Here is a 26,326-nt window from a genome sequence, read left to right as displayed (position 1 = left end):
GGGAGGGGGGGGGGAACTGCCCTGCATATCTATAGGGAGGGGGGGGAACTGCCCTGCATATCTATAAGGAGGGGGGGAACTGCCCTGCATATCTATAGGGAGGGGGAGAACTGCCTTGCATATCTATAGGGAGGGGGAACTGCCCTGCATATCTATAGGAAGGGGGGGGGGACTACCCTGCATATCTATAGGGAGGGGGGGGGACTACCCTGCATATCTATAGGGAGGAAGGGGGACTACCCTGCATATCTATAGGGAGGGGGGGGGGAACTGCCCTGCATATCTATAAGGAGGGGGGGAACTGCCCTGCATATCTATAGGGAGGGGGAGAACTGCCTTGCATATCTATAGGGAGGGGGAACTGCCCTGCATATCTATAGGAAGGGGGGGGGACTACCCTGCATATCTATAGGGAGGGGGGGAACTACCCTGCATATCTATAGGGAGGAAGGGGGACTACCCTGCATATCTATAGGGAGGGAGAGGGGGGACTGTCATGCATATGTATAGGGAGGGAGAGGGGGACTGTCATACAAATCTATAGGGTGGGAGGGGGGGGGCTGCCATGAAAATCTATAGGGGGGGGGGAACTGCCCTGCATATCTATAGGGAGGGGGGGGAACTGCCCTGCATATCTATAGGGAGGGGGGGGAACTGCCCTGCATATCTATAGGGAGGGGGGAACTGCCCTGCATATCTATAAGGAGGGGGGGAACTGCCCTGCATATCTATAGGGAGGGGGAGAACTGCCTTGCATATCTATAGGGAGGGGGAACTGCCCTGCATATCTATAGGAAGGGGGGGGACTACCCTGCATATCTATAGGGAGGGGGGGGGGACTACCCTGCATATCTATAGGGAGGGGGGGAACTACCCTGCATATCTATAGGGAGGAAGGGGGACTACCCTGCATATCTATAGGGAGGGAGAGGGGGGACTGTCATGCATATGTATAGGGAGGGAGAGGGGGACTGTCATACAAATCTATAGGGTGGGAGGGGGGGGCTGCCATGAAAATCTATAGGGAGGGGGGGGGAAACTGCCCTGCATATCTATAGGGAGGGGGGGAACTGCCCTGCATATCTATAGGGAGGGGGGGAACTGCCCTGCATATCTATAGGGAGGGGGGGGGAACTGCCCTGCATATCTATAGGGAGGGGGGGGAACTGCCCTGCATATCTATAGGGAGGGGGGGGGGAACTGCCCTGCATATCTATAGGGAGGAAGGGGGACTACCCTGCATATCTATAGGGAGGGGAAGGGGGGACTGTCATGCATATGTATAGGGAGGGAGAGGGGGACTGTCATACAAATCTATAGGGTGGGAGGGGGGGGGCTGCCATGAAAATCTATAGGGAGGTAGAGAGGTTGATATGTATGAAGGAGGGCAGAGGAGGGGGGCTGATATATGTGACTGGGGGAGTTTTGATGTGATGGGGGGGGATAGCTACAGAGTGGAGGTAAGGAAAATAGCTGCAAGGGGGATGGATGCAGGGTGGGAGGTAAAGAAAATGGCTGCAGCAGGGTTTAAGGAAAATGGCTGTGGGGGGGGGGGTTGTGGTTAAGGAAAATGGCTGCAGGGGGTATTTAAAAAATAGAGCAGCTTTGGGGGGAAGAATCTCATGATTGTGTGGTGGTCACATGGGTGGTCTCAGCAATCACTAGAATACTGAATATTAGTGAGATGGGGCTGGTAGAGGTTTGTATTTGATTGACAACAAATTTTCAGATATTGCTTATATATGCCTGTCCAATGGGGTACTTTTAGCTGGCCATAATGGAGTGTTTTGTTTTAACTAAAGGGCCTAATCATTCAGGGTTTGCATTATAATACATTTTTGCATTTTCAAAAAAGGACGCCAACTTTCCAGAAGCCAGCGAGAGGATAACAAAGTTGCAAGAGAGAAGAGCAAGGACAGGTAAGAGACAATGGCACAATCTGTCTAAATTTGAATGCTGGAGAATACACCTGAACATTCATATTCAGGAGTGTTCCTATACACCTATATATTCGGAGGAGGGGGGGGGGGGGGCGCTGCGGCCGTATTAGCCTAGGGCGGCCAGAACCCTTAATCAGGCCCTGGGGAGGGCCCAAGGACAATTCCATCTTGCACCTCTTTTTTTGGCATTATGTGCTCTTTGGGGCCTAGTTTTTCAAACTGCCATCCTGTCTGCCACTGGAGTGCCACTCCTAGATGGGCCACGTGTTTGTGCCGCCCACTTGTGTCGCTTAGCTTAGTCATCCAGCTACCTCGGTGCAACCTTTTGGCCTAAAAACAATATTGTGAGGTTTGTTGTGTTCAGAATAGACTGGAAATGAGTGGAAATTAATGTTATTGAGGTTAATAATAGCGTAGGAGTGAAAAAAAAAACAAAAAATCTGGATTTTAGCAGTTTTTATGCTTTTAAAAAAAAAATCAACCCAAAACCCAAAACCTTGAGGGGGGTGTTTTGGCAAAACCCATTAGAACCCAAAACGCGAAAAGTGGCCGGTGCACATCCCTACTCTATAGCCCCCCCGCCCTCCACTTATAGTTGAATAGAAAAAAAACAGCCTGGATAGACTGAAGAATTAGAATATAAAAAGAAATGGACAAAGGCAGTTTGGTATCTGTCTGCATCAGCCCCCCATCCACTTGTAGTAAAATAGAACAAAAGCAGCCTGCATAGACTGTAGAACTAAAAATTTGAATATACAAAGAAATGGACAAAGGCAGTTTGGTATCTGTCTGCATCAGATCCCCTCTCCACTAGGAGTAAAATAGAAAACTATTCAGCCGTTATATAATCTAGAATATAAATAGAAATTGAGAAAGGCAATTTGGTATCTGTCTGCATCATAATCATCAAAATCCTCATTAGCGCCCTCGTCGCCTACACAAATCTCCCCCTCATCCTCTTCTAATTCCAAAGTGGCATCCTCAATTTGTGTATCACCGGCTACACTCGGGCTGTTCAGGCACACATGAGCAGAACTGCTGAAAGAGCCCCTCTTTATGGGTACACTAACAGAATGCTCACGATTAGACATCCCACTGTTGGATGGACTCTCCACAGGGACTGGTGTCATTTCTGATTCAGAGCAAACATTATCCTCTAATGCCTTACTGTTATCTTGCAGCTCGGCTTTGACGCATAACAGTAGTTGTGCACCACTTGTAGGCTCGGTAACATTTTTGGATCTGCCACTAATAGAGAAAGGCGAAGGCCTCATGCTCTCTTTGCCACTGCGTGTGTAGAATGGCATGTTGGCAATTTTTTTTTTATCGACAGTTAACTTTTCCTCAGTTACACTTCTTTTTGGCTTCAACAGGGTAAATGTTTTTTTGGTGTGTGTTTTTTGGATGATTTCAAAAGACCGTGTAGTTTGACATCACCTTTCCCCGATGACGTACTGGGAACACTACCATCAGGACTGGTGACAAAACCTGGTTGCTCATTTTGCTCATATGTGGGCTGCTTTGAATCCATTCTGAGCCCAAAGCACTTGTAGTGCTAGAAATTGTTTTTGACACTGCTGCAAAATAGAACTTTTTAGACAGCCAGATAAATTTCTTCCAAACAATGGGGGACACCCCAAAAGCAAATGGGAGTGCTAAATATATTATTTTGACACTGCTGCAAAATAGAACTTTTTAGACAGCCAGATAAATTTCTGCAAAACAATGGGGGACACCCCAAAAACACTTGGGAGTGCTAAAAATTATTTTTGGACACTGCTGATAAATAGGACTTTTGACAGTCAGAAATATTAATGCAAAAGAATGGGGGACACCCCAAAGCACTTGTGGTGCCAAATATTGAAAAAATATCCTCCATCCTCCTCTTCTCTATCAATTGTATCAGAATTGTAATCAGAATTGTAATCAGAATTGTTATCAGAATTGGATGAAGAATAAGGTATATTCTCTGTCCCTGTTCTAATCAGCCTGTGACTACACCCTACTCTGTCCCTCTGTCAAATGGCGATGGATTTCTGTGGAGGCAGGTATTTATAATTTTCAATTATCGCGAGAACCGAGCCCCAAATTCCGACGACATCACAATGACGTTTTGCCTCGATTTGGAATCCGAGCAAGGGAGAGTACCGAGCCTACTCGGATAGGCAAAGTTCGGGCGGGTTCGGTTCTCGGGGAACTGAGCCCGCCCATCTCTAATAATAACATAGTTGATGAGGTTGAAAAAAAGACACCAGTCCATCAAGTTCAACCTATTTTGGATCTCCTGCGATCCCTCACTTATATTTGAAATTTATCCAGATTAAGCAACCGCCAATCTGTTTCAATCGGGAACAATCCCTCGAGACCCAATACTGCAGTCCTATTTTTTCCCTATATCCACTACTAATCTTCATTTTAATTAATGGTCATTTCCCTGGATACACTTTTCCACTAAAAATTTGTCTGACCCTTTCTTAAACATATCTATTGAATCTGCCATCACAACCTTCCCTGGCAGTGATTTCCATATCTTGACTGCCCTTACTGTAAAGAACCCCTTCCTTTGCTGGCTGCAAAACTTCCTCTCCTCTAACGTGAGGGGGTGACCAAGTGTCCTGTGTATAGTCCTTGGAGTAAAAAGTTCCCATGAAAGTTCCCTGTACTGACCTTGAACTGAACATGCTACTGAATTGTATTACAATTTCAATAGCTTATAAGAATTTAAAATATTTGATATGAAATTGAGATGGGGATGGGGTGGGGGGTTATGCAGTTAGCGCCTTAGGCTGGGTACACACTATAGTGTTTTCAGCCAATTATCGGGCCAATCACCCGATAAACGACCATTCAGCCCAATATAGCATATGTGTGTGCACTTAGACGATAAACGATAGCTGTTCCAAAGCACCAACCATCGTTTGATTTGATTGTTCAGCAGAACTATAAATCTCGCTCAGCTATGGAACAACATCTTTTCAATTCTGCAGTGTGTATGCACTCACAATCAGGATCTCCATATAGGGAGAAATATAGGGTGCTCTGGTTTCCTCCCCCACTCCAAAAGCATACTGGTAGGTTATTTGGCTGCTAACAAAATTGACCCTAGTCTGTGTGTCTGTCTGCCTGTGCCTGTGTTATGGAATTTAGGCTGTAAGCCCCAATGGGGCAGGGACAGATGTGAGTTCTCTGTACAGCGCTGCTGAATTAGTGGCACTATATAAATAAATGGTAATAATAATAAATAATATAGGTTACAGAGTCGTGGGAGTATATTTACTAAACTGCGGGTTTGAAAAAGGAGGAGATTATGCCTATAGCGACCAATCAGATTCTAGTTATCTTTTATTTATTTATTTAGTACAATCTACAAAACAACAGCTAGAATCTGATTGGTTGCTATAGGCAACATCTCCACGTTGTCAAACCCGCAGTTTAGTAAATATACCCCATAATCTTTTCAGCCAACGGTTATGATAGTTGAAGAGCACAGATCTGAGGGTAAAAACTTTTAAACATGTATAGTGTGTACACATGAATCGGCATGCTGATCGGGACTTTTGTTGCTAGTAAAATCGTTACAGATAACACATTGGTTGAAAAATTCCGTAGTGTGTACCCAGCCTAAGCCCCATTTTGCAGTACATGGCTGAGAACAGAGATCATCACAAATTTACCAGGGTGTTCTTTAAATCCTTGTCCTCTTACATTTAAGTCCCAATTTGAAAAAAATAACTGACAGATACCACTAAACACAGCCAGACCCCAGAACAACAGAGAAAAGGCTCACACTGAAATACGCTAGATATAGGCTGCACAGTCTGGGCAGCAAGTAAAGAAATTATGGTTATTAAATATTAGCATTAAAAAAAAAATGATTTCACATTCCAACATGCCACACAGGTGAGACAGCTAACACAAGAGGTATCTGTGCATCACGCCAATGCATCTGCTTCTGGATGGAAGAATGCATTCACCCTCTTATGCCATGCAGCAAGAAGGAAGGATCCCAGAGATCATGAAGGGATCAAACCGCTGAACAATGACTCACTAGTGCCCTGCTCATCTGTCATTGTCCCCCCTCCCCACAAATCATGCTTCTTGGAATCTGCAATTCATGTCCTCTTCAATGCAGTATTTATTTTTCAGCTATGTGATATTGATCGAAATATCTAAGAATCTTTAAAATACTGCTCATTTACCATCACACTGGCTTCTGAAACAAGTTGCTCTACTGACGGAAATGGCTTTTTAGGCATGGCACAGAATTCACACAACGTGGGGTCAGCTTCAGCTTGTTTTAGAGGATCATCTTCCAAATGTAAAGGATTCTAAAGCAGATATAAAATAGGAAAGAACATGTGATATCAATACTTACATACAGAAAACCATTAAACTGCTTCCTACATATAATCATTAATAAAATTATACATATAATTTGGAGAAAACTAGTCCTCTATAAAGAGTAAATGATTTAAGTATGTGTGGTATAAATTAGACTAATTGTCATGATAACCTTAGTTGCAACAATATGTGAGTAATGAACTTAAATAAAGTCTCTGGCAGTTATTACATCAATCCAGTATCCCAATAATCCTTTATAATAGCTGTATTGTTGATAATGGGGTATCTTGATGTACTAGGAACTCCATATAAATCAAAAACACACTCTCAATGTAATCACCCTAATCAGCATAAACGCTTATATATAGAGCCCAATGAGGGCTTAAGCATTGGTTATATTTGTAATGGGATTGCTAGGGCTTAAATAAAGTCTCTGCCTAGCGATTGTTTGGCTTAGTTGTATTGCCTGGCACTATATTGCTCTAGTAATTCCACTTGTGTGTTTAGTTGATCTGTCATTCTGTTAACAAACAGGCATCTAATGTGTCTATTGGAGCTCCTTCTAGATTGGAAGCCTGCCGTTTTTAGTCATACACGCACACACACTCATGCTATTATATAACCCATACAGGGTTTTGTTTTTATCTAAGAATGTTAAATTGAGACAAATAATGAGGAGTGATTAAGCACAGTAGCGGGGAAAATGCCAACGCGCGTTTCGCTACATGCCTTGAAAAAGCCAAAGAATCAACCATTTTTCTTGTCATGCGGTTTATGTAAAAATGCATCCAAGTATGGTATTTGTCCTATAAGTAATGTGCCAGTGGCTTTACCTCTAATTGCCCAGGAGTCTCAACATTTTCTGAATTTGAAGACTGGCTTCGCATTGTGTTTTCACCAGTGATAGAACCTAGAGAAAGTAAACAGTGATGATTAAATACAAGGGGTGCATATTAGTTTATTATTTTGCACATAAGTTAAATACTGACTGTTTGTCATGTAGCACACAAATACTTGATAGCTTTATTTTTACACTGAAAGTTAAAGTTGAAGTAGCACAAGCGCTGCCCCAACTAGAAATCTGACTCCATATTTTAAATTTAGTTCCCCCTCCAATGCAGCATGGTTTCACCAACTTGCAAAGTTACTTTTTTTTGCTTTACTTTCCTTAATGAATCAGGCCCTATGTGTCTGGAATTGTCTCATGTTCTACAGCACATAAAGCAAATATCGTCTTTACTGTTTTAATTCATATCTTCTAATCGGATAACACAGCTACAGGAGTACTGGGCCTTTCAAAAAAATAACATCAAAAAGCATGGCATAGAGACCCATTGTTCTGCATCCAACACTACCTGTGCTGTCCACATGGGACTCTGAGGAGGCTGCAATATAATTATAATGACATTTTTCTCGCAATAACCTCTGAGCGGCCAATTACATTTGGCTGTCTGTCTGAGTTTTGTTTGGAAATCCCCCAGTGAGGACTGGCATTTGTAAGCCCAGCATTAGTATTGGCTTTATTTTTACCATAAAGCACAGGAAATTAAACAACATTCATTTGCAAATCATCTTATCAGTTTGGGGATATGAATTAAAAGAGAAATTAGTCTGGGTTCATTTTTTTACAGCTTGTTTTTGTAATAAATGACAAAAGATCATAATGAGGAAAAGGGCAAACTTAAATAGACTGCAAAGATTGGTTGTAACTAGAGATGCTCACTGACCCCCGTGAAGTGGTTTTGGTTTTCGACCTGGATTAGCTTCTTGTTTTGGTTTTGGCAAAACCACCCTTGTGTGTTTTGTTTTTGGATCTGTAATTTTTTTTAGAAAAATTCCTAAAATATGCTAAAATCACATAATTTTGCTCTTTTTTTGATCCTACATTATTATTAACCTAAATAACACCAATTTCAAGTAATTTGCAGTCAATTTCAACCACCTCACAGGTCACATTATTATTTTCATACACTTTCAGACAAATACTGCAGTTACCTGGCTGGATGGTAAGTGACAGAGCAATGACTCAAACACACAGCAATTCCTACCACACCTAGGACACATTGGCACACAGCAGTGTCAGAAAAGAAAAGTGGTGCAATTAGCAATGGAGCTCTCCTCTTTGTGTGTTACCTATATAACACAGTAGAATTTGACTGCAGAATTACACCGACCCTGACAGCACTAGTAATTGTATTTTTCTGCAATGAGAATTAGCAATGGAGCTCTCCTGAATGTCACTGTAGACTTTGTTGAACACTGAGCATCTCTAGTTACAGGGATAAATAACTAATAGTAGAGTCCCGGTTATTGTGTCTTTATAAGGTAGAAAACCATGAAATTATTTATTTTTTTCCTTTTGATAACAGCAATCTTCTGATAATTATGGACCTAATTAGCAGTTCATTTAGCGGTCTAGAAATACATTTAAAAGAGTGTCAGATTTATTATGTATATTAAATGAAAGTTTGTGATAGGAGTTGAGTGAAAGTAGAATGGAAGAAAAGCAAATATTGGTGACAGAGGATTATATGAACAGATGTGTGATAAATAGTTTGTGCACTTTGTCTCTTTATGGAATGTTGAGCTGAGTGAGGTCATGATGTGACATCATAATGGTAACTGCTGATATCACTGCTTCAAGACTCCACCCTCTGTCACACACAGCCAGGACACTGACCCAGCACCAACATCCATCACCAGCTCTCCTGCATATACTGACAACATCCTCTGTACTTCGCCATCCTCTGACATTTGCTTCAGAAACTTGCAGCCATCTCACCGAAAGTGGCCTGCATTAGGTAAGTATATCATCATAAACCTGTGGATGTGCCTGCAGACTTGGAGCTGACTACCCTAAACCTTGTCCTTTAGCTTGTTTGGATTTTTTAAGATTTGCATTTCTAGCAGGGTGCTATTATTATTGCGATTCTAAAAAGGGGATAGCCGTCATCTTTGGCAAATTGTGCAGCTTTGCAAAGAAAACAAATTAGGCAGTGGGAGGAGAAGGGGATATCCGTCTTATTAATTAGCTCAGTCAAACCTACTTTAGTGGGCAACATGACTACGTGAAGGTGAAATGTGTGTTGATCATGTGAAGGTGAAATGTGTGTTGATCATGTGAAGGTGAAATGTGTGTTGATCATGTGAAGGTGAAATGTGTGTTGATCATGTGAAGGAGAAATGTGTGTTGATCATGTGAAGGTGAAATGTGTGTTGATCATGTGAAGGTGAAATGTGTGTTGATCATGCTCAACACACATTTCACAATCACATGATCAACACGCATTTCAATTTCACATGATCAGCACGCATTTCCCCTTCACCTGATCAGCACGCATTTCACCTTCACATTATCAACACACATCTCACCTTTACATGAGCAACATGTATTTCAGCTTCACCTTATATGATCAACACGCATTTCACCATCACATGATTAACAAGCATTTCACCATCACATGATTAACAAGCATTTCACCATCACATGATCAACACGCTTTTCACCTCCACTTTCACTTTACATGATCAACATGCATCTCACCATCACATGATCAACACGCAGTTCACCATCACATGATCAGCAAACATTTCACCATCACATCATGAACACGCATTTCACGTTCACATGGTGAACACTCATTTCACGTTCACATGAGCAACAAGCATTTCACCATCACATGATCAACAAACATTTCACCATCACATGATCAGCACTCATTTCACCAAATGATCAGCAAACATTTCACTATCACATGATCAACACACATTTCACGTTCATGTGGAACACACGCATTTTATGTTCACATCATGAACACGCATTTCACGTTCACATGGTGAACACGCATTTCATGTTCACATGAGCAACAAGCATTTCACCATCACATGATCAACAAACATTTCACCATCACATGATCAGCACTCATTTCACCAAATGATCAGCAAACATTTCACTATCACATGATCAACAAGCATCACATGATCAGCATGCATTTCACCATCACATGATCAACAAGCATCGCATGAACAACACGCATTTCACCATCACTTGATCTACAGGCATCACATGATCAACACGCATTTCATCATTACATGATCAACAGATCAACAAACATCTCACCATCACATGATCAACAAACATTTCACCATCACATGAGCAACAATCACATGATCAACACGCATTTCACCATCACATGATCAACAAACATTTCACCATCACATGATTAACAAACATCACATGATCAAAACGCAATTCTTCATCACTTGATCTACATACATTTCACCATCACATGATCAACAAGCATCACATGATCAACACACATTTCACCATCACATGTTCAGCAAGCATTTCACTTTTACCTGATCAACTTCACAACTTTCATCTTCGTATATACATATTGTCAGACGCCGTCCCTGTGCCTCCTCGCTGGCCGGGGACGGACGTCTTCTCTTCCCGGAGCGCTCCGTTGTAAGCAATGGGGACGCTCCTTCCGGCCGTGCCAGGCCACTACAGCAACGGGACGCGCACACCGGCTATCAGCGCGTCTGACCGCCGCACCACTGCCCACCAATGAGATTAGACTTCCCTCTATATATATATCCTGCTCTGACACCACTAGGGTGCCAGAGCAACTAGTAATCTAGTATTCTAGTCTCCAGCACTGCCACGTTCCCACATACCCTGTCTGCTGACCTGTGTACCAACCCGGCTTTCTGACTCTGATTTGGATACTCCCTTGGTTCTGTGTTGTACTCTCCGGATTGACCCTTGGCTTGCTGACTACACTCTGTTTTCTGATTTGGTACTTCATCTGCCCGCACGGTTCCTGACCTCAGCCTGTACGACCACGATTTCCACCTTCATCTTGCGGATAGCTTCCTGGGAGGGCCGCGACCTGCACGTCGTTTGCAGCGAAATCCAAACTTCCTTGTGGGGGTCCCTGGTGAAGACCAACGGCATGTTAGACTCCGCGCCTCCTAGTGTAGCAGTGGCAATAACCGCAGGTGCCGCATTCCTACTTCGTGATACATATTTGATGATTTATCTCTGCATAGCCCCTTAATGCCTAGAGGGAAGGGCAGTCCTTGCAGCCATGGTTCCCCAGAGGTTTCCTCCACAGGGGGTTTTTCCTCTCCTGAGTGCTGAAGGATGACTCTTCGTGAGTCAGGGGTATCCACTTTATTGGTTCTCTTATAGAACAAGATTGTAAGAGCCATAAGCCAATCTTCGACTATATGTTCCTATTTTATTATGCAGAATGACAAATGTATGTTTTACTTTTAAAGAAAACCTTAATAAATGTATTTTAAAATACTGTATATTTGTTTGATTTTCCTTTTGTTTTCTTAATAAATGTTCCTGAAATGGGAAAAGAAGTGGTGTGTGAGACAATGACTGGGGGCAGAGATGGTGATGGAGGGCAGTACAGGGAAAACTCAGAAAATGAAAACTCAGCTTATTACACATAAACCACAGGTAAAGAGAAGATAGAGGGTGGAATAGGCAAATCTGAGGGTTGAGGAGGAAAAGACTAAGGCAAAGTGCACACAAGTGATTTTAATCTATCCGTGCTACTTCCAGTTTTCTGTCTTCTGTAAGTTAGATGTCAACACACTTGGGGTCATTGGTCTGTATGCGAAAAATAAATACCTGTGCACATTGGTTTCTTCAGATAGTATGAGATGGGTGTGGATGGACAAGAACAGACATGTCCTTTCCTATTCACAGTAGTCTTGGGGTTTGTGACCAAACCCCCTTGTGCACAGGCTTTGCTTTTTCTCAGGTATCACCCCTAGTGCCACAGTCTCACCCTAGTGTGTCTCTGCCAACTACTGATGGAAACATGGGAAGCACCATGGGCACTAGCTCTAAGGAGTGAAGATGATCATCTGAAAGAGACATCTGGTGTTTATAAGTCATAAGAACTAACAATATATTTAAGATATACATGGTCAAAGAGAGGCTAAAAATTCTGTGTCAAAGAAAGATATATCAATGTCATATACAGCTGCTGCTTTTATTGATCGGTTTCCTGTTTGCTTTGAGTGACTTCACCTGAAGAAGGGGGTAGAGCCCCCCCCCCCCCACACACACACAAAGGTTGTGTGTCATGACACCCACCAGTATCACAATAAACCAGCTCTGATCAGCTTTTGAAACATACTTGAGGTGTGTTGCCTGATATCACGATTATTATTGGATATATGATTGGGAGGTTAAGGATCCAGAGAGTGTATTTAGACACCACCACTTCACATTGGAACTGGAAGAAGGAGACAAACCCAATGGTGGATTTGGATGGATTGGAAAGCTGCACAGAGGATCTTGACACATGTTGCAGCCTCCACACAGAAATATAGTATCTGACAATAGAAACAACAACAACAACAGTCCATTTTGGAGAAAACGACAACTCAAACCCAGGTCTTGCACCTTCCATGAATTAAATCCCAGAATGAACACGGCCCCTCCCCCCCTGAAATGGCTCCTTACATCTACTGTCTAATTTGCACAGAGCTTTCCCCTCTTGGGCCAAACCCCTGGGCCTCTCCGTGTTAAACATTGGTCAGTGCTGGACTAGGGGGGTTGGAGAGGGGAGTGTAGATGAGCTGTGTTTCCACAGAAGCCCCCTGCTGGGAAGCAGACAAAATGTCTGGACTAGTCCTATGGAGAACAATGGATACTAATTGGCTTCCCCCACCTCCAAAGATAAGGTAACAGTCAGCCCCTCCTAAAATTAACCCCTTACACTACTTTGTGATGTCACAGGGTCCCCAGCTGTTCCATGCTTCCTGTAGAGGAAGGAGGAGGGATAATGAATGTAGCTCCAGCCCCCTCATCTGTATCCTGGACACCACCTGATCTTTACCAATAACCCACCGGCTTCACTTTAAGGACAATAAATAACAACCTCACTGTCACATCATCAATATACAATTTACAATGAGCTACTATGTCCCCTTATCCACATGTAATTAGACAATGCAGTTGTAGTCTGTTGAGCTGGAGAACAAAAGCAAGGGCTATAAAAAGAACCTGCTATAATCCACATTATGTGAGAAACGAGAAACAGGATGGTTACAGTGTTATCACGCTCATTTTGTCGCACATAGTTACACCCATCTGCTGGGTCAGATACATCAGAAGATACATTCAGCTCTGCACCAGTCGCTTATGTACCAGGATTACGTTAAACGTACTTACCCCCAAATACCGCCAAATACATTTAGATTTGTTTTGACAATTAAAAATTAATTTACCATTAGGTTTGATTTAAGTGGAAAAAAAACAGACTCTATAATACAGGAGGTTTAGTCTCCTCCCTCTTGTGTAGGAATGAAAGTAGCAAAAACTTCATTCAATATAGGCCCAGAAAATCACAAAATATAGGCACGATCCATGAAAAAGCTTCAGAGGTGAATCGCAATCAGCCAATCAGAAGAGGCTAGCGCTAGCGATTGTCATTATCATCATCCTCATAAGTGTGCATTTTCACCACCAGCCCTTTTCAGAGGACGGTGATAAAAGAACAGTGGGACATATGCAGGCTGTTGCCTATCAGAATATGGTGCAGGTAACCTGGAAATCTAGCCCTTTTCTATAGGCTCTAGAACACGCAGGTTAAAATAAACTCAAGTTAAATGGTTACAAACATCTCCTAGGGCTGGAGTAACAGACTTGTTGATGTCACTAATAAACAAAGGCAAATCATTTTTAATACAGATAAGTACAGAGATTATGCCAACTTGCAGAAGATTTATATAAGAGCAGAACAAGCTGGTGCTCAAGAATCCTCAGACTTTAACTCAGCGACTGTCAGGGAGAATAGTAGTCAGTAATGGGTGTATGCTCCCTACAGCCATAATAGGTCTGATTTAGAGTTAGACCTAAGTGCATTTGCTTGACACACACACGTGTCTTGGTTAGAGATGCTCACTGACCTCCGTGAAGTGGTTTTGGTTTTTGATCTGGATTAGCTTTGTGTTTTGGTTTTGGCAAAACCACCCTTATGTGTGTTTTGGTTTTGGTTCTGTATTTTTTTTAGAAAAATTGCTAAATATGCTAAAATCACATAATTTTGCTCTTTTTTTGATCCTACATCATCATCATCATCATTTATTTATATAGCGCCAACATATTCCGTAGCGCTATACAATTGGGGACAAACATAATAAGCTTATAAACAAACTGGGTAAAACAGACAAAGAGGTGAGAAGGCCCTGCTCACAAGCTTACAATCTACATTATTATTAACCTCAATAACATTAATTTGCAGTCAATATTGACCACCTTACAGGTCACAATATTATTTTCAAACACTTTTGGACAAATACTGCAGCGATCTGGCTGGATGGTAAGCGACAGAGCAATGACTCAAACACACGGCAGTTCCTACCACATCTAGGACACATTGGCACACAGCAGTGGCAGAAAAGAAAAGTGGTGCAAGATGGAATTGTCCTTGGATAATGAAACCAGTTATGGTTCATTTGATCGTTCCATCTGTTTCTTGGATAAGTGAGTTAATTCTATAGCTAAGCTAATACATGGCAACAAGTGCTGACACCCACGGGATGCGTGCTTTTATCAGACACACACCAATCCAGGGTGCCAGACAATGCACTAAAAAGAGCCATTGTAATACCCAGCAAAAAGCCAGTTCATCAGTGAGCTTCGAATCAGCCCCAATTCCCACAAAATTATGATCTAGTTAGGTACCTTTCATGTGAAGTGCAGATTACAAACACTTGATGAAACAGCGGCAAAGTGGAAAGTAATACATATACACGTCTATTTAGACATCCATGCTTACATTACTTCTGCAAGCAACGTTGTTCTTTATTAATAAAACTGTTGTCTTTATACCAATCAAAAAAATGTAAAATAAACCTCCACCATTCTTTGGATGTTGATAGTAGGATCAGATGGAGTTACAGCAGAGGTGTCACTAATTCTGGTAAATACTTTTACAGTAGACAAGATCAGATGTCAAAATGTTGTGCTGAGTCATCTCCATCATCAATGGGTGTCTAAGATTTTTGCTAAGCACACAACAATATATAACACATGTAGGTAACATTGGCACATAGCGGTAGCTGAAAGGTAAAATGGTGCAAGATGGAATTGTCCTTATGTTGGATCTTAAAAAGGACATGCATACTTTAACAAACCAAGCACTTCAGCCACAAAAGTGCCACTCCTTGTGGTTTAAGTGCTTGGTTTGTTTTGGCCCCCACAAAACAAGGTAACAATAGCCTTAAGTCACCTAAGGTAACAGTGGTGTTAATTAACTCTATTGTGGCAAGATGTTGTTGTCATCATCCTCAGCCTCATCATCACCCTCATCAGTGTGTACATCATCTTCACACATTATTAATTCATCACCGCTGGAATCCACCATTACAGAAGTCTCAGTATTTTGATGTAATTGGCGGGAAAGTCCTTCCTCATGGAACTTGAAGTTAATTTTTATGAACATCATCTTTTTCCCATTTTGAGGAAGTAGCCTCCTACGCCGATCGCTGACAAGGTTCCCGGCTGTGCTAAAAACTCTTTCCGAGGCCGTGCAAAGCGAGTTGGTACATGGGTCTCCAAATTCCTTTTTTTTCCTCCCAGTATGTAAAGGGACTGTCTAATGTGTCTATTTCTATGCTGTCGTGAAAATAATCCTCCACCATCCTTTGGATGTTGATAGTAGGATCAGGTGGAGTTACAGCAGAAGTTTGACGTTTTTTGGTCAATTCTTTTAGACCAGACCAGATGTCAAAATTTGGTGCAGAGTCATCTGCATCATCCCTGGGTCTCTTGGGAAAGCTACGTTTTTTCCTAGCAGCAGTTGAGTGAGAAACTGAAGGAAGAGACGCCGTCCTGTCACATAACACTTGAGCTGTCATCTTGCTCACCAGGAGCTCTTTGCATCCCTTCAGATCTGGGGCAGTTGGAAACAAAGAGAAGACATAGCTCTTAAACCGAGAATCAAGCACAGTCGCCAAAATGTAGTGATCCGATTTCAAGATTTTGATAACTCTTGGATCCTGGCGAAGCGAATAAAGTATTTGAACTACAAGTCCAACATACTTAGCGGAATTGCTTTGTTTAATCTCCTCCTTCAGTTTCTCAAACTGCTTCTCCAAAAGTGTTAATTAATGGAATAACTTGACTCAAGCTCACAGTGTCTAAACTCACTTCACAGGTAATAGAAAACATAGGAGCGCTAAGTCAATCACTTTATGAAAAATATTCATTTATTAATAATATTGCATACTCGTGAATATGGCCATAGACACTGAAACTTAAAAGACCAAGTAACAATAACTGTCACGGAAATGCTTAAAAGATATGCAAATACATATGCTGCTGTGGAGAAGTACATATAGCGACTTGGTTGAGGATAATATCCGTTAAAGGGATACTTGATAAAGATCTTTCAAATGGAGCTGTGGTTATAAATACTAGATCCCTATAGTCCGGCTCTTGGGCTCTCAGCCTACAGGCCGTATAATGCATAATGCTTCGAATTTAAACAGTTTCAGTATGATGTCCCCTTCACTTATCTACTTACTTGACCACTTCCATCTACTCTTTTATAGTAATACATTTCCATCTACTAATCATTTCAACGGGACAACCAACCGGGGAGGGCTGACAAATTTTAGCCCGGGGGGCAAGACTCGACTCAGCAGCCTATTTTGAAGGAAAAAAAATGCAAATGACCCAGCGCAAGGTAGCGCACTATGGTACCGGCCCAGGAGGCAGACGCCCCTCTGATCCCCAGCCCAGCCTGCAACGACTTGTGAAAATTATGTATTTGTTTATGGTTACATCTTCATAGGGAGACATAACATATAGTTTTGGGTGTGGAAGCAATGACAAATTTGCCTAAACATTAAGCCCACATTAATTCAAACATTCATATGCAAAAATAACTTACATTGTTCAGCTGCCTTTGAAGTGGACATTTTTGTATTAATGTCATCTGGTTCAGGAGTCCCTGCTAATATGATAATACATCCAATGTTAAATGCATCTTTCAAATATACCAATGTACATAATATCGGCTTTCCTATATTAGAGTATTAAACTATCATTAATACCAAAGACAAGTGCTGTTTTCATGAGTAAGACATTTAAAAGGTCATCAGGAGGACTATACTTCATCAAGCATACTGACGTTCATGTCAGAATTCCTTATGCAGCATAAGCAGATACAGTAACAAAGGTGATACTGTAAAGATATTCAGGGTAAGACATTTATTGAGTATACATATAATGTATGATCCATGATAAATGGAGCAATTTCCAAGATAAAGTGGTTGATGGTATTTGTGTACACAACAGGAATTTAAATCCAACTGTGTTAGTCATCATTATGGACAAAATCAGCATCAAATGATAAATATACAGCACTACAGGCGTGACAAATGGGCTAAAAATGCTATATCTGTTTCTATACTAAATAATTTATTATGTAGGAACTAACAAGGTTTATATTGCAAGTTAGGGTAAACTTCTGTAGCAGACTAAAGGACTTTTTCCAAAAGTGCAAGACATGTACCTCCCATTATTCTGAAATCACATACTGTATGTGACCTGAAGTTGCATAGGCCATAAAATCCCAGCAATGCTTACTTTTAGGTCTCACATCAACATCTTTATTTATTTTCAGTTATTGGCAATTACAAATGAACAACTATTAATATGTCACTGATATATATCCCATTCTACTACATTTCGATCTCAATAGCCTAAACTATATACTTCTCTTTGGGTCTACATCTGATATTTTTTACATTTGTTTGGATGTTATTAAAAAGCCTTTTAGACCATACTTAACAACTTTGGAGATTACCCTTCTTGGGTGATCTCCAAAGGTGGCCCTGTCTTGAAGGCGTGGCCATGCTAATTGTGCCATTAGGCCCAGCCCCCTGCCATATAATACCAATTTCAGCCTATTATATCAGTGGGTGGGGCAAGGATGACATGATTAGACCCGCCACCACCCACTTCACCAAAGATGCGGGCAGGATTTGGGAGGTTGCCCTGTTCTTCCGTTAGTCCGGGTGAGCTCCCAAAAAATTGGGAGTCTCCTGGACATTCCGGGAGAGTAGGCAACTATGTTTTAGAAGTTATCCCACTTGAACTCCTTTTTTCACCTTCTTTCATTATCATCAACATTTATTTATATTGTGGCAGCAAATTCCGTAGCGCTTTACAATTAAGAACAAACGGAAATAAAACAATAGTGGGGAACACAGACAGACAGTGAGGTAAGAGGGCCCTGCTCGCAAGCTTACTTCTTTGCTATATGAATAACATTGATCGGAGGGAGTTCTAACCTTATTGGAGAGGGTAATAATGCCCATTAAAGATCATCTCAAGGCGGCTTAAACTCAGATTTCTGGTAGGCATATTACCATAGGGAATAACACAGGTGATGTCTAAAGTGTGAAGAACAATCTCTCAGCATATTGCACTTTATTTGAAACACATTTTCCCTACTCACCTTTGGTGAGTGCATTACCATTGGGGACACTACCCTGAATTCCTTGGATTTGATATTGAAGTGAAATATTTCCCGATTCGTCATAAACCTTTTACACAGTGCTGAAGTTCTGTAACTGTGCTACACTATCTAATATATATAAGCCTAGCGGCGTGTGTTAGTGTGTGTGTGTGTGTGAAAAAACTATTTTCTCAGAAAGGGCTCATCCAATTGACCTGAAATTTGGTATACTGACATTATTTGACAAAAAAAGGATAATAGTGAAGTCAGTTAACTTCCATCATCCCCCCTTCCCCCCGTGGTAGGGGTAGTAAAGGCTAAATTTACCAGTTGAACGCTCAAACTCTTGACCGTGTGGGTATTTATTTACCAGAGCCTGTGTTTGGTCATGGACAATTGTATGTCGCATTTTCACGAGTACGGAGAAGCAGTGATGTGAAAGTGCAGGTTATGAATACTGTCCTTCAAGGAAGACTGATTGAGCACAGCGATAAGGTGTTTAGCAGAAACGTGTATCGAGAGGTTTTAAAACAGTAAGACGATGGAGATTAAGGATGTGGTGATGAAGATGAAGGATGAGGTGATGGAGAAGAATGATGAGGTGGTGACATGTGGACAAAACCACGTTAAAAAAGGGTGCTTACGTCGGGAAGTAACGCTCTTCCCCTGAGGAGGCCTGGCCCAGCCCCAAATGCATGACAAGAACCTTTTTAACACCTTAAGTAGCTTGATTTGACTAGAATGCATGAGTATCATGCAAGGGTTAAATTGTTTGTATATATTTTTATTTCACACATATATGCTTTGCTGGGAGTGTCATATTGAAAAAAGACAACAAAAGACAACTGGATGACAAATTTAAGTAGTGATTTTACTTTGTTTACTTTGTTTGAGGTCACTAAAACACAATAACCTTCTATTGTTGAAAAACCTTAAGCGCTTGCAATAACTTCAATTTCATTATCACTTGGTTTAATTTATTAAGATTTGCATATGGTCTTTTGAAGTATATTGAGGCAGCATTTGGTATTTTGGAGCACTAGTAAAGACTTCACCCTTGCAATATCACCGACATCAGATACGTTTGGTACATTTAAAGTTGAACAAGGAGGAACAACAGGGTCTCATGTAGAAAGTGCAGTATTTGTGAAATGTACGTGTATATGTTGAATGCAACTCAAGATGTATCAAGCTGTGCAACACGAGCATTTGCGCCAGTGGTACATAAGGAGTAACAAGTGTGTATAATTTTACCCTATGATAGCATAGGGATAGAGTATAGAAAGCATAGATGTGGTCTGACAGTATTACAGTGTTAGTAGAAAATGCAAAATTTGCATTATTCAATTTGTACACATATAATAATATAATGAAGTACACATACACACTGCAGAAAATAGTATCTGGTCAGTGTTATTAATAAATGGGAAAGTTAAATGTTCCACATAAAATGTAATTACATACAACTGCAAAACACAAATACAAGATTGTGAAAGAAATAATGATATCTTTAATTAAGTAAAGTAACTAGTATAGACATATTTGGTATCAGAATTAATTTAATTAGAATGGCTTATGTGCAGAATTGCACAGTTGCAGTAATTGTGATTAGAATGGCAACTTCTTCTCTAAGCTGAGAGAATAACTGTAAAACAGAGATAACAGGGTGCTCATACTACAGGCTACAAGATAAGGCGGGTGGTCAAGAGTAGATGTTTTGCAGAGATGTTTAAAGGACATAGTAAACAAAAAAGAAATGTGCTAATTATTACACAATGTAAGCATATAAGTAAGTTGAGCATGAAATATTCTTTCTATAAATACGAATGCTTAAAGCTTCAATAAACAGAGTTGGTTTGACAAACTCCTGTGTGTGACAAATCAATTCTCCAGCGCTGACCAAATCAGAAGGGATCTTTATAGATGACAAAGTCTGGCTTCGTTAACAAAGACACAACTACAAGTACAAATTAAATTACACACAAATATCTGTAGTTTCCTCCATTAAAATCAAATGGGAATCTTCTATCCTGCTGTAGCCCAAATGGAAATGACAATTATGTAATGTGAATAGACGGCCGTGATTTCACATAATATAGAGGCAGCGCTAATGATTTAAGTGCTGTCAGTTGGAGGGGTCAAGCGCAATTAGCAGAGGTTAGATAGTGCTGCTCAGAGCCATCATCATCATTGTGTGTCGTTGTACCTCCTGCAGACACATGACATGCGCCTCCTGACATATATGTGCATCCAGGTTGTAAAAGTCAAATAATTGGATAAAGCAAACTAAATTAATTATTATTGTTTTACAATGCGATTGCGATTAGTACGCCACGTGTTATGACACAATCGCACGGATTAATAACATACACATTTACATTCGCACTTACACTTGTAAAGAATATACATTTATTAAGGTTCCAATCCACATTTATTTACTAGTGAAATGTATTAGAGATTATTTATACATAGATAAAACTATAGTAAAAGGTATTAATGGTTCAGGTCCCCTAAAACATATTACAGCTTATTTAACCAGCATTAACCTGGTTTCGAAAGAGTAGCGATCGCATCTAGCGGTCGCAAGTTTGAACAATATGAATTGAATACTCAAAAGTACTTTTTGAGTCAGTTTGAACTGATTATTCGGCATAGCGACATGTAGACAACAGTTGGGGGAAGTTGCCCTCCACCCTTTGTTGAAGATCAAATGAACTTGCCTATGACCAGCAGACAACTGGAACATAGTTAACCCTGGACCAATGTAGACCTCTAAGTGTTATCTGTGTACATAGTGACATCATCAGTATTTTTTTGTAAACTGAAGCTGCATATAAGCAAGCTTCCCTGGGCCATTGTTCTCTACCTTCCTGACTGCAGACTACATGGACCTGGGCCCATGGAAGCGCTAGCGAAAATGTAATGTATTTGAATTTTATACTTTCCTGCTTTATTGTAATATCTTGTATGCGCTATGATGGCTTGCTGTAAATCCTGCTATATTTTGAAATTAAATATCTTTGTGCGTTGGAACCACAAAAACAGCATTGGACAATATTTATTGATAAACGATAAAAAGAACATAACAAGGTCTAGTTGAGTCGCAATTACGTGAACCCACATTTACTGTACTAAGTCCAGCTCTCCCGTTCTGCCTCTCGAGGCGTAAGGGGTCACAAGATGCACCAAAATTTGAATATAGATGCATGTATATTTTTTTGGTGTGTATGCGACGTACCAAAATGCATATCTTACACATAAAACAGATGTACATCCCACTCCAGACGAACCCCACAGTATTTTGCAATGCTGAATATAGAGGATCGCTCTCTTTTCTCTACACATTATTTATATAATCTGTTTTAAATTTTATGTTTAGATTTGTTTAAAGTGAAATCTCGTGATGATAGAAGCTCAGTTAAAGTAAAGAAAGGATAAACACTACGTCTATTGGTTTTCGCTCATAACAATATTTTATCCAAATTACTATGTAATTATAAAATTGTTAGCAAACAACACTAATACACTAATTTCCCAGTACAATACTTAAGTATCACTTGATTTCTGAAAGAATTACTTTATTTTTCTTTTATTGAACTCTTTATTAAAGGCAGCAAATAACAGGTTATAGCATACAAAGTTGATTGAATATATATCAATGTAATTACAACACCTTAAGAACAGTGTATTGAACAATAAATAAAATAAACCCGACATGAAATTACTGAGTCTAAAAAGAACACTCTGATGCCTAGAATTTCCGTTTATGTGAAAAAAAGTGCTTGTAGGTATGGGAAAGGAGAAAAAAAGGACAGAAGTGGAATACAAATTGTGATGGGTAAAGAAGGATGGGGATGGGGTAGACAAAAAAAGCTAAGCACCATAATAATACATCCTATAATTAGGAACTCCCAGTCTTCTGACTTTTACAGATCTTTAGAGGATTTGTGACTGTACTCTGGGATTCTCAAAGAGTCTATCAGGATATCTCAGTGATGGCCAGGTCGTATTGCCTATTGGTAACATTGCAGAAGCATCAGTGGGACTAAAATAAAGCAATAAGAAGCAGTTAAACAAATATCACCTACTGCAGAACAGAATTTTGCTCTTAAAAAAGACAAGGTTGTGTCTATGAAGATACTGTGGGGTGAATGAGATAATTACAAAATGTTCAAACAAATATAAAAGAAAACTGGAGCACTATAATACCTTCAACAAGAGAAATTAAATAAACTGGGTTAACGATTGTCTCTTTGTCTGAACGCAGACGGATACACGTGTTAGCCTGGTTTAGCACTGGCCGAACAGAGGCGCGGAGTCTAACGGGTTCCTCGGTCTTCATCAAGAACCGCCGCAAGGCAGGATGGACTTTAGCGGCTGGGAACACGCAAGTCACGGCCCTCTGAATGTCACGCAGGCCGTGAGAAACAGACTCACCTACTGGTGTCGGCACAGCTAGCCAAGGAGGCACGGAGTCTAACGTGTCACAGGTTTTCCCCAGGGACCCCCGAAGGGCAGTTTGGACTTCACTACTGAGACACGCAGGTCAGTGTGCCCTCCGAGGTAGCCACCAGTGAGATAAAGGAGAGTAGTCAGACAATCCGGGCCCGCCGGGAGAACACAGGACGGGTCCCGCTGTTAGGCAACGGGACGCTATTGTACAGCAAAAAGGCGACCGTCCCCGGCACTTCCTGTAAGTGCAGGGGCGGCTCCTGACACTAAACAGTCACTAGGCGTAACACAGCAGAGAGAAATGAAAATCCGAAAGGTCAGCTAGCCGAGGACTGGTACACTGGCGGTAGTGAGGCACAAAATCAGTATGTAGAAGGAAAGTCTAACAACAGGCCGGAATCTGGTACACAGGCAGTAGCACAGTACAGAATCGGGATCCGAGGAAGAGAGGTCAAAACAAGCAAGGACTGGTACACGAGGGGTTAACAGGCAGAAACACTTCCCAAGGTGGATACACAAGGAAAACCAAGGACAGCAGCAATGCAGCATAACAGGCAGTCTGTCTGAGTATAGAAACATGTTTCTCTGACACTGTTAGAGTGTGAGAGTGAGCTTTATATACACTACAGAATATGCCGCCTCCCAGCCACAATCATGTGACCGCCCAAACCAGGAAGTGCCAATCTACCATAGAGACAGAGGGAATCAGAAGCACAGGTGTGTGGCAGGGAGGTTTGTGACACTGGGGTAGGGCATCATCCCAGTCACACATTAATATTAATGGTGTAGAAGCAGGAGTGTTCCTAAAACAAATAGAGTTCCTAAAGGATTATCACTCCCTCTTCAGGGAATTTACCGAAATCAGGATGCTTCTTGCTAAAGACTTTTAAATAGAATGGAAAACACCATTTTTATTTGTATCCATTTGTATATGTATACCATCTATGCTGTCACAGGTACTTTGTGACTTCCTGTAGGTCTCTCCACTTTTAGATAGTCAATGGAGATAGGTCATTGTATAGCTGGGCCTCTGTGTTAGTATATTTTATGGAGGACACGTGTCAACTGCCTCTGGTAGTATAGGCTTGAACAAGCTAAGAAGATATCCTAGAAGGACTGAAGCATATATGACTTCAGAGACTTTATTTATTCTTATGTTGTTCCACATGGCCCTATTCTCTAGATCTTTGCTCTACACACAGAAGTCTCTACTCTTACTGGGAAATGCAAAGAGCTATCAATGGTAATTTAGGATCAGCAGAGCTCATCATCATCATTTATTTATATAGCACCACTAATTCTGCAGCGCTGTACAGAGAACTCACGCACATCAGTCCCTGCCCCATTGGAACTTACAGTCTAAATTCCCTAACACACACACACACACACACATACACACAGACACACACAGACATAAACACAGACTAGGGTAAATTTTGATAGCAGCCAATTAACCTACCAGTATGTTTTTGGAGTGTAGGAGGAAACCAGAGCACCCGGAGGAAACTCACGCAAACACGGGGAGAACATACAAACTCCCATGGTCGGGAATCGAACTCATGACCCCAGTGCTGAGAGGCAGAAGTGCTAACCACTAAGCCACCATGCTACCCCATCTGCTTATCTGTTTTATTTTCCAAAACATCTGTTCTGTTGTGTAGTTCACTGATATCAGATTGGAATTTACTATCAGTTTGCCTGAGCTCTGTCTGGAAGTAGAAGTCCTGGTGAATGAGGACTAGGGGGTAAATGTATCAATATGCGGGTTCTTCAACACCCGCGTGTTTAGCCTCTTCCGCGATTAAATTTCAAGCGGCACTGCATTGTAAAGGGTTAACTTCCCTTTACAATGCAGCGCCGCTTGAAATTTAATCGCGGAAGAGGCTGAACACGTGGGTGTTGAAGAACCCGCATATTGATACATTTACCCCTAGGTCACCAGATGGGGCTTTCTGAAGCATTTTGGAACTGGGTATATTATCTTTCAACTTTGTCTGAAGAAAGTGTTTGAATCTGAGGGTTCCACTTTTTTTCCTCTCAGAGACATTTTGCTTACGGTAGTCCACAAGTGATATTGGGCTACTAGGTGGAGGTACCAAGCTGATTTAATGAGATTGGCAATGTATATGCAGTTGATGAGTGACGGATTAGACTCATACTGGGACTTTGGGTATCTATGAGTGTAAGGGCAGAAATCAGGAACTACTTAGCTGGACCCAGCCTTATTTATTTGGATAATTGTGGTCTTGATGACCATATCTCCTAAAGTCAAAGATATTTGTGTGTGGTGATAAAAGGGCAAAAAAAAATAATTTATTGATCAGATCTGAAGGGGGTGTGATCATTTGCTAATTACTTCTTCTAAACTTCAAGTTATACTGGGGGCAGTTTTCTAATACATTACTCCACTTACATTTACATCACAAATTATCTTGAACAAAGGAATATGTTATGAGTTAAGTAGGTAGACAGCTAAAGCACTACCCCTAAAATACACAATAAAACAAATTCTGATGTGATGTGTTCTTATCTTAATTTTGAAGGCCATGTATTACTATATATATATATATATATATATATATATATATATATATATATATATATATATATATATATATATATGAGAACAGCTATAGTGAGAACATTCATTAAGAAGAGGAAGGTGCTTCTAACTCTTGTAACACAGCATAACACAGAATAAATTCTTACAACATTAAGTCATAGTCATGTAATAGAAGAGACAAGATAGCATTTAATATAGCATTCATGTTGTTCTATTACCACAGTGAGAAGTTTTATATAAGAGCATTCAATACTCTATGTACATAGATTATTCTGTGTACTTTATTTGCGTGTAAAATGCTATTGTCTGTAACAGAGCCCCTTTAAAATGTATACTTTGTCAACTATAGAAATGGACTGTATGTGGTTCTGAAATAGCAGTTTTACTATATATGTATATATATATATATATATATATATATATATATATATATATATATATCTATAATATAAATGCTTAGTGGCGTGTGTTAGTCTGTCTGTGTGTGTGTGTGTGTGTGTGTGTAAAAAATAAAACCAAGCTGCAGC

General features: G+C 40.7%; 1 protein-coding gene across 1 annotated transcript in view; it reads right to left on the bottom strand.

Moving 5' to 3' along the window:
• The window catches only part of ERICH6B (glutamate rich 6B), a 192,822-nt gene that overhangs the window by 96,722 nt on the left and 69,774 nt on the right, over nucleotides 1-26,326 (bottom strand). The window contains exons 5-7 of the mRNA XM_075198034.1: nucleotides 17,213-17,275; nucleotides 7,115-7,191; nucleotides 6,140-6,268 (exon numbers count right to left, since the gene is read on the bottom strand). Of these exons, the coding sequence (XP_075054135.1) occupies nucleotides 6,140-6,268; nucleotides 7,115-7,191; nucleotides 17,213-17,275 (269 nt within the window). The remainder of the gene's footprint in view (nucleotides 1-6,139; nucleotides 6,269-7,114; nucleotides 7,192-17,212; nucleotides 17,276-26,326) is intronic.

The sequence above is a fragment of the Mixophyes fleayi genome, chromosome 2 (assembly GCF_038048845.1).
Source record: "Mixophyes fleayi isolate aMixFle1 chromosome 2, aMixFle1.hap1, whole genome shotgun sequence".
Classification (NCBI taxonomy): Eukaryota; Metazoa; Chordata; class Amphibia; order Anura; family Limnodynastidae; genus Mixophyes; species Mixophyes fleayi.
This window is presented reverse-complemented; position numbering and strand designations above follow the sequence as displayed.